This window comes from Thalassophryne amazonica, chromosome 4 (assembly GCF_902500255.1).
Source record: "Thalassophryne amazonica chromosome 4, fThaAma1.1, whole genome shotgun sequence".
NCBI lineage: Eukaryota > Metazoa > Chordata > Actinopteri > Batrachoidiformes > Batrachoididae > Thalassophryne > Thalassophryne amazonica.
In genome coordinates, this window is record NC_047106.1 from 85,258,563 (window position 1) to 85,267,709 (window position 9,147).

Below are 9,147 nucleotides of genomic sequence, written 5' to 3' on the forward strand. Positions count from 1 at the left end.
ATCAAAGTTCAGTCAAAAGACATCTGCGCAGGTAGAAGACCTGCCCCAGTTGTGCACAGTTTTAAAACATTCACAATCACTAGTCAAATTCATATTTTAGAAATTACTCTGTCCTGATCACAACATTCAAGGCAATCACATATTCTGACGTAATTACAAGTTGAAATGACTCAATTAAATAAAATGATTTCATCATGAGGTTTATGTCACAGAAATCCTACTTCATAATCATACTGCAATCATTGTTAAATTATCTCCTGTTACATTTATAACAAACATTTGTATTTATTTACAGTGTCTGTTGTTCTGGTTGAAATGAGATATGAATAATCTACCAGACTTAAAAATGTACACATTTCCATGCTATGTTACTTGTCTAAAAATAAATGTCCAAGGTTCCTTATGTTAAACAAGAAATCCTCGAATCTGAAATAACATGTAAGTTATGGTTTTAATTTAGAGACGAAGAAAGATTTCTACAGAATCTTTTATTTTGTTACCATTTTAATTACAAAAGTTGTAAACTTTTATTTTTTACAGCAATCAGAAATTAATTTTTAGGTAAAAAAAAAACATTTGCAAGGATTTTCTTCAGAAAACTGCTGTGATACGTTTCTGCCACTGATCTGTATATAACACAGTGGTTTATACACATCGGTGGTTTCTGCACTGCAGTCTTCCGTATTTTGTCCTGATGCCTCATTTCTATTGGACAGCACAAAGCTACGTCACAGCGCACAGCAGGGAAAACTGGATTGGGTTAAACTTTGACCGCGTCAGCCTGACAACACGCAGCAATGTGCGATCCTGGCAAAGTGTCATTTCAGCTCGGTTTTTGACGCAACATCTGGCGTTGCATCAAAAACATGAACTGTCTCATCGAAAATAATGCTTTTTAGACAGATTCACGAAGCTTCTGCCACAGCTGACAATTCGTGTGAAAGTCCCATTAGACTCACACTGCTTTCTTGGATGAAGTCAACAAGGGGTTAGTCTGCATCCTTGGTAGAAATCATCTGACCTTCTGATGAGCATCCACTGTAAAGGACACAAAACTGAAACAACCTTTTTCCATCCAGTGTCAGGCTGATTTCAAATAATATTAAGGCTGGAAGGAAATACCACATCCCCCATCTCATTGCACAACAACACTCACACACTGCCCAGACTGTGTTTTGTATTTAACTACCTCACCTCCCTCTGCATCCACATTACCTTTATCTCTGTCATACAGTCTTCCCGAGTCCTTTGTTTTGTGCATTAAATCTAAACTCTAAAAGGTGCTGCTCTTGCCAACGAGATGACTACACATGGTATTACACATATGGAAAAGTACTTGCACACTGTTCTTATTTAACTCAATATTTATGTACAGCGGCTATTTTTCAATTTAATGTTGCTTCTCCTTTAACTGCCTTTTTGGCTGTCTGCAATCTATGATTGAAATAGTTAACATTCTGACATATGGACCAGAATTCCAGTGTACCTGTGCAACTAAGTGCCTTAAATAACAAATAAATAAATAAAAATGATAATGTGGTACTTAAAAAAGGTCTTTATGTCCAAAACCATGAAGGTTCCCACCCAGCTGTACATGTATACATTTGTATGTCTAGGGCTGCCGCTATTGATTCACCAGAATTCTATCGATTATTCTGGTGATTAATCAAGTAATCGGATAAAAAGTACTTTTGCGTTTTTAAACAACATCAACAGTCCAGGGTTCTTCCTAAGCAATGGCACAATGTCACTGCGTCATCACACAGATTGTCAAATGTCATATATCCCTTTCTGTTTTCCTGGGTAATTATTTTTTCACATCTTTCCCGGTGTCAGGAGCTCAGCAAAAGTCAGGCCAAAGTCTTGACATTTTGCTGAAATGGTGATGATATGTGGCTTTCTGTTTTTTGTTTTCCTCAATTTGTAAAATTTAACCATTTTTAAGTTCTTTCTCTGTGGTTCAGCATAGGTTGAACATGTAAGCCTCGCAGTCACTTTGATTATTATTATTATTATTTTATTTAAGTTACCATGTTTGTGAAGTGTTGTGTGCTGCCCAAAAAGATGAAAATTAAAAAGCAAAACACTCAGTACAAGTCTGAGCAAAACACAAGAAAGAGCGGACTTCTTCCAGAGACTGTTTGTCAGTGTGGTCGGGGACGGAGCTGTGACTCGCCCGATGTGAGGGGAGTGCTGAGCCCCTCACATCGGACAGAGAGAGACAGCAGCCAGCCGCTGCGCAAATAGCCACTCCCCACGTAGAGTGAAGAGCAGCCAGTGGACAAAACAGTGTTTTTTAAAAATAGACAAACACACTGCTTCACTTTAAATGCGCAGTAAGCTATTTCAGATGATCAGCATGGACCGTCTTTCTCCTAAGCCTTTATTTTACTCTGTGTCACGTTGGAAAGCTGTAGCTTTTGTGCTAAATTGATTAGCGCTTACACGGCTTATGAGCATGCTCTACTCTTCTTCTGTTTTTTTTTTCTTTGAGGATGTTACAGCGCCACACACAAGTCTGGCATATGTACGACAAAGTTAAACAGAGCGTCGAGGCACAGAATATGCCTCAAACATTTTTTGCAATCAAATTATTCAAGTTACTCGACTAATCGTTTCAGCCCTATGTATGTCTGATTTATATGCTGAGCGTCAGTATGCACAGATAGCCATTTATAATTGTGACTAAGTTCTTGTGCAAATATATGTTAAAGTTATGGTCAGGAGTTAGGAATATGATAGAACTTACCATATTAATGGCCAATACCAGCTCACCAACAGCTCGGTCAAGACAATGCCGAAAACAACCTGATGCAATCTAGCCAACAAACGCAAGTGTTGGAATAATAGTTAGCATGTCCTACATCTGGATCTAGACTAGAGTTAGGCAAAATTTACTTAACTGGTATATCACGATGTCTACCGTAAAACATCACTACTGTCCATGTAATGGAAGGGGTATTGTACTTCATACATACAACCCCAATTCCACTGAAGTTCGGACGTTGTCTAAGGGGCCTGTCCCACTGGGGAGAGGATTAACTGCGCATGAACTGAGTACACAAATTACGGGTGTTTGTTGTCGTCCGCAACAAAAATGTCCAAAAATGAAAAATGTTCCAGTATGAATTACGGATATATTAATAATATATAGTGAATATATGATGAACAATCACGGTTATATAACTCATGTAGTGAGGAAACTGATTCGACACAGTGAGATTATCACGGCAGTATTACGGGTGTATTATGACTGTATCGCACACGTGTTGCGCGTGCACGGCATCTGTATTGCAGTCATAAAAGAAGCGCACTCGGGCCGTCGGAATCACTATTCACACCAACAATACAGCCTCTGGAGCATTTGCTGGACTTGGACAAGTTGATCACAGAGTGTTGTCATGCGAGGATTAACTGTTCATGAGTTTGGGGAGCGGGAGGGGGGAAGCCGCTCAGGGTGTGAGACAATGCTTTTTTTCAGCGTGAGTTGTGGGTAAACAGCACCTCTTCTTTTGGTTGGTGTTAAATAAAAGTCCTGGATTGCAGCAGCTATTACGTGTTTGTGGATTTACACAGCCGGACCGGCACTGACTGGCAGGTAGGGTTGGGTACCGAAACGCGGTGCCAATAGAGCACCGGTTCCGACGTAAATGGTAGTAACAAGACCGAATAAGAATGAAAATTTCGGTGCCTCATTTCGGTGCCTGACGTTTTTTTCTTCATGAGCCGAAAGGGGGCGACCGACCATGGTGTTCCGGCGTCAACCTGCGTGACGTCAGCGCCGCATTAGTTGATGAGAACTGATAGCAAGAGGATCAATAAAAATGCCGAAGGCAAAATGCTCCAAAGTTTGCCTTCATTTCACACCCAAGGGCAACGACTGCGATGTGCCACAAATGTCATAAAACAATTGCATGTAAGGGAGTAACACATCAAATTTGATGAAGCATCTGGCCAGTCACGGAGTTTATTTGAAAGCTGAACAATGCACGGTGTTTGATAAACTGTGCGACGTTTCACGGCCCAGCACTTCGGCAGCAGGAGCTGCAGGGCAAATTGAAGAAAGTCCCACTCCCAGCCCTGCTAGTGTGGCGTTGCACATCACCGATAATATTTTGTTCCATATTTGTGTTATATTTATTTTAAAGTGATTGTTAGGGTTATTGTTCTATTTGATATTATGGACATTTTATTTTATATTTATTTATTATTATCATATGTTTTATTTATATTGTTTAAAGATTTACAGCAACTTAATATTATGTTTCAATTTTATTTAGGAATAAAAGGGTATTGTTTTCTTGACAAAGTGTGTGCAGTTCATTTTTTTTAAAGTACCGGTTCGAGAGCCGTTTAAGCACCGGTATCGTTTAAAAAATACCGAGTAGGCACCGGTATCGGATAAAACCCAACCGATACCCAACACTACTGGCAGGTATGTCACTTTCTGCCACATACGATATCGTATAGTACTTTGGGTTTACGTGACGTGTTTGTTATGCATTCACAGATTGTCCGAAAATCAGCTGCAAAGCAGATGTAATAAAAACGCTTTATTCGTGGCCAATCTGTATGCATTCGCTACAACATATTTTAGCTTGTGATGTGGACATAATGGGCGCGCAATATATCTGTTTTACACACTGTCCCGGTCCGCTGCCAAGCCGCAAATCCCAGTCAATTGCAGATATCAGCGGTTAACAGCAGATATACAGCGCATAGAGTGAGTATGTATTGTGTATGAATTGAGTATATATGGAGTATGTAAGGCGGATGTCATCCGCATTCAGATTTTTGAACAGCTGAAAAATCCTGGCTGCGGACATGCGTGCCTCTGCGGATGATCAGGGGTGTGTTCGGATGACGGCCGACTCATACAGGCATGTTACACGGATATTGCGGATGTCTGGCGAATATGGGCCAATTTTGTGCGCAATCCATACGCAAATCCTCCTAAATGCCAGTGGAACAGGGCCATAAAATGTAAATAAAAACAGACTGTTCTTAAACTGTTGGACTATTTCTTCACGCACTTGCTCACAAAATGGTTATCCTCGCCCCATCTTTGCTTGTGAACGGCTGAGCCTTTTGGGGATGCCCCTTTTATACCCAATCATGACACTCACCTGTTTCCAAACAGGTGTTCTTTGAGCATTCATCAACTTTCCCAGTCTTTTGTTGCCCCGTCCCAACTTTTTTGAAATGTGTTGCAGGCATCCATTTCAAAATGAGAAAATATTTGCACAAAAACAATAAAGTTTATCAGTTTGAACATTAAATATCTTGTCTTTGTGGTGTATTCAACTGAATATAGGCTGAAGAGGATTTGCAAATCGTATTCTGTTTTTAATTTACATTTTACACAACATCCCAACTTAATTAGAATTGGGGTTGTACTTTATTTTTTTTTTTTAAATGCTGACTTACTAGATTATTTATTAACTTACTTTATTTACTACTGCTATGTAATATACTATAACAGACAGCAACATCACACCTCAGCTGATATTCAGAAGCAGCTGGACGGGTTTTTAGAAACCGAGTCCTCCCAAAGTCGCATTAAGAAAAGTAGGGTGTGTTGCCAAGTTAGAAGTCCCTCAGACTCCTCACCTCGGACCAGCCCGACCTCGGCTCAGCTGACACAGAACTGTACCATCCTTCATTTTTGCACCCTCTGGCTGACACTCTAAACTACATACTCACATGAGTATGTTGAAAACAATTGTGTTCAATATCCAAAGTCACACAACTCCGAGTGTTTCACATTCTCCTGATTTAAGCAAAATTTATGACGGACACAGACTGTTTAACACCTCTGTGCCATATGTAACAGAAATACCCCCCAACACACACACACACACACACACACACACACACACTAGCCCAGGATTACAAAAAACACAATCACAAAAATCCCTGACATGCAAAGTGGAAATTGCTACATCACACATACACACACTCCACCTTAATTGAAGTGACAAAATTTTTTCAAAATACATCTTGGAGTGCAGCAATGAATAATACTCATTATGTTCATAATGCCAAATTTTTGCAAAGTTCCTAGACTGCACAGTTTATTTTTAAACACTCACTCTCACTCATCTTCAACCACTTATCCAGGATTGGGTAGCGGGGCAACAGCTCTAGCAGGGGACCCCAGACTTCCCTTTCCCAGGCCACACTGACCACCTCCAACTGGGGGATCCCGAGGCGTTCCTAGGCCAGTGTGGAGATATAATCTCTCCACCTAATCCTGGGTCTTCCCCGGGGTCTCCTCCCAGATGGACGTGCCTGGAACACCTCCCTAGAGAGGTGCACAGAGGGGCATCCTTACCAGATGCCTGAACCACCTCAGCTGGCTCCTTTCAATGCGAAGGAGCAGCAGCTCTACTCGTGAGCTCCCACAGATGACTGAACTTCTAACCCTATCACTAAGGGAGACACCAGCCACCCTCCTAAGGAAGCTCATTTCAGCTGCTAGTACCCGTGATCTAGTTCTTTCAGTCATGACCCAACCCTGATGACTATAGGTGAGAGTAGGAACAAAGACTGACCAGTAGATCGAGAGCTTCGCCTTTTGGCTCAGCTACCTTTTTGTCACAACAGTACAGTAGCGCAAATGCAATACCGCCTCTGGTGCACCGATTCTCCGGCCAATGTTGTGCTCCATTGTAATATTCGAAATTACAGAAATATTAAAATATTTCTGTAACTGTTTTTAAGAGGGAATTTCTTTTCTTCATTATTTGAGAGTGGATGTTTTGTGATTTGAGGGGTGATATAAAAAAAAAAATTATACATGTGATTAATTTACATTAATTAATCGCTAACCTTATTGAAAATATTGCGCATGCCCAAATTTTTTTGACGTACTCACGGTATTACAATGTATATCAGTGTGCTCTTAACTTATACAAAACTTACCCATAACTTATTAGACATATGCCAGCATTTTTGTCCAGGACAGGAGACTCGACCAGAGGTGGGACGAAGTCACCATCACGTCACTCTCAAGTCATGAATCAGTAAGTCCCAAGGCATAATGACCATCAGTTGTTTGCAAGCTGACTTCAGACTTGATTTGTAACTTGCAGAGTGATGACTTGAGAATGACCTGAGAGTGACTTTGTCCCACGTCTGCGCTCTGCATATGCTGGATAAATCATCAAGGTGTGACAGGGGTGTAACAGACAGACAGTCAGACTGGGTAGACAGAAAGGACATTATAGCAATTACAGCTTGGACATTGGAATTGGGGTATGTGTGGCTCACTGTGACGCCACTGGCAATGGATGATAGAATTGACCAACTGCGTAACACTAATCTCAACCGAAATCAACACCCCCCACCCCACCCACCCACTAACCAAAACCTTGTTGATAAGACTTTATTTTATTATATGGCTATGACAGTATGCGTGCTCTGACTGGCTGATTTCCAGTCTGATATTTTTCCATATCAGACTGTTACCATGACCATCGGTCCGGAGCATGTATCAGTTTAGCGACTTTGTTTACAATTTTCACAGCACGAAACAAAACAAAAAGGAAACAAAAAATTATGAGCAACAAAGAGGACCATTCTCCCAGCAAATTTTACTGCACTGATGAATTAACAGCAAATGAGCTTGAAGTGGACATGCAAAACGAAGACCAACAAGGTGAAAACAGAGTTCCAAACAGACATAATAAATGAATTATTGACCTTGCTTGCTTGGTCTGTACAGGAATATCTTCAGGTGTTTATTATTGTCGGTTTTGTGACTGATTTTACCACAGGGTGTTAATTAGCTTAGTAGCACTGGTCAGTCAGCCCAGCCCTGGAATTACAGTCAACTCAACAGGATGCTGAGTCGACTGGTTGGTTCCCTTGTGGACAGATGGCCCTTGGGTCAAGGAAACAAGTCCTGATGGTGATCAGCGGGGCCTCAAAATTTTCCATGGGGACCCACAGTAAACCAGGAGAAACCAAAAGAAATCAGTTTATCATGTTCCTTAATTAGATTTAACATCCCAAGACTTACTTTGCCTTTCTCCTTATGCCATCTAGGGTGCTCTTCTGCTTATTTTTAAGTTATTTGTCAAAGAAAACCATCAAAGATGAACTGGATTCAACATCTTAGATGTAAAGATTTGCTCCTTTTCCATGTTTTAATGATTGAAAACTGCAAATTTTGACTGTTGGTTGGATAAAAGAAGTAATCTGAAGGCTAGTAGCAAAGTATATTGCTAAACTTTAGAGATGATAAGGTTAGACGTGAAAATAACAGAGATTAATAGACAACAGTTAGTTTGTTGCATCTCTAAAACACCAGTCTGGGTGCGACTTTTAACACACGAGTTAAAAGGACGGATGGCTGCTCAGCTGAGTACGTGTGTGTGTGTGGGGGGGGGGGGGGGGGGGGGGGGGGGGGGGGGGGATACGTGTTTTCCATAGCAGTGAAACAGAAAGATGTTTTAGTGAGACTTGATAAAGTTACTTACAGGACGCAGAGAGCGTACGCGCCGCTGACACTCTCGCTGTCCCGCACCAGGAAGCTGCCGTCGGTGCCAGCGCGAGCCAGCAGCTCCTCGGCCGCTGCTCGACTCAGGTCTCGGTGATACCACATCGGCGCCGTGGGCCCCAAAGGACACAGCCCACCACCTCCCCCGGCCATGGCCACAGACCCGAAAACCGGCTTCAACTCAAACTACTTCCCGACGCCTCGGAAAAACTCACCAGAGGGGAGGAAAAAAAAAAAAAAAGCCCCAGGGAGCGAACAGGAAAAGTTCGCAATCCGACGGAAGTTAGGAAGCACCAAAACTTCCACCGCTGGATGAGAACGTATTCACGTTTGTCTTACACTCTTTGTGGCTGTTTTCTCTCTTCTTGAAACATTCTCCGTGTTCTCCCTCTTTCACTTCCCAATGGCACGGAAATCAAACTGCACACAACCCACGCAGGGACAAACAGCCCGCGTCAAAGCCAACACAATGTTAACACGCAGCTGTTCTGATTTGTTTTTCAAAATAAAATCCTTGCCTATTAAAATAACGGGAAGACATTTTATTTCGGACAAAAGGTCAACTTTGTTAAAGTTTTTGTTTCCTCCAGTCATTTTGAGTTTTTTAAGAGATGGAGGAGAAAGATAAGTACCAAGGTTTTTAT

At 41.5% G+C, this 9,147-nt stretch overlaps 1 protein-coding gene across 1 annotated transcript in view; it reads right to left on the reverse strand.

Moving 5' to 3' along the window:
- Window positions 1-8,935, reverse strand: part of inppl1a (inositol polyphosphate phosphatase-like 1a) — a 184,714-nt gene extending 175,779 nt beyond the window's left edge. The window contains exon 1 of the mRNA XM_034168192.1: window positions 8,484-8,935. Coding sequence (XP_034024083.1) covers window positions 8,484-8,656 — 173 coding nt within the window. The 5' untranslated portion in view covers window positions 8,657-8,935. The remainder of the gene's footprint in view (window positions 1-8,483) is intronic.
- Window positions 8,936-9,147: the final 212 nt, after the last annotated feature.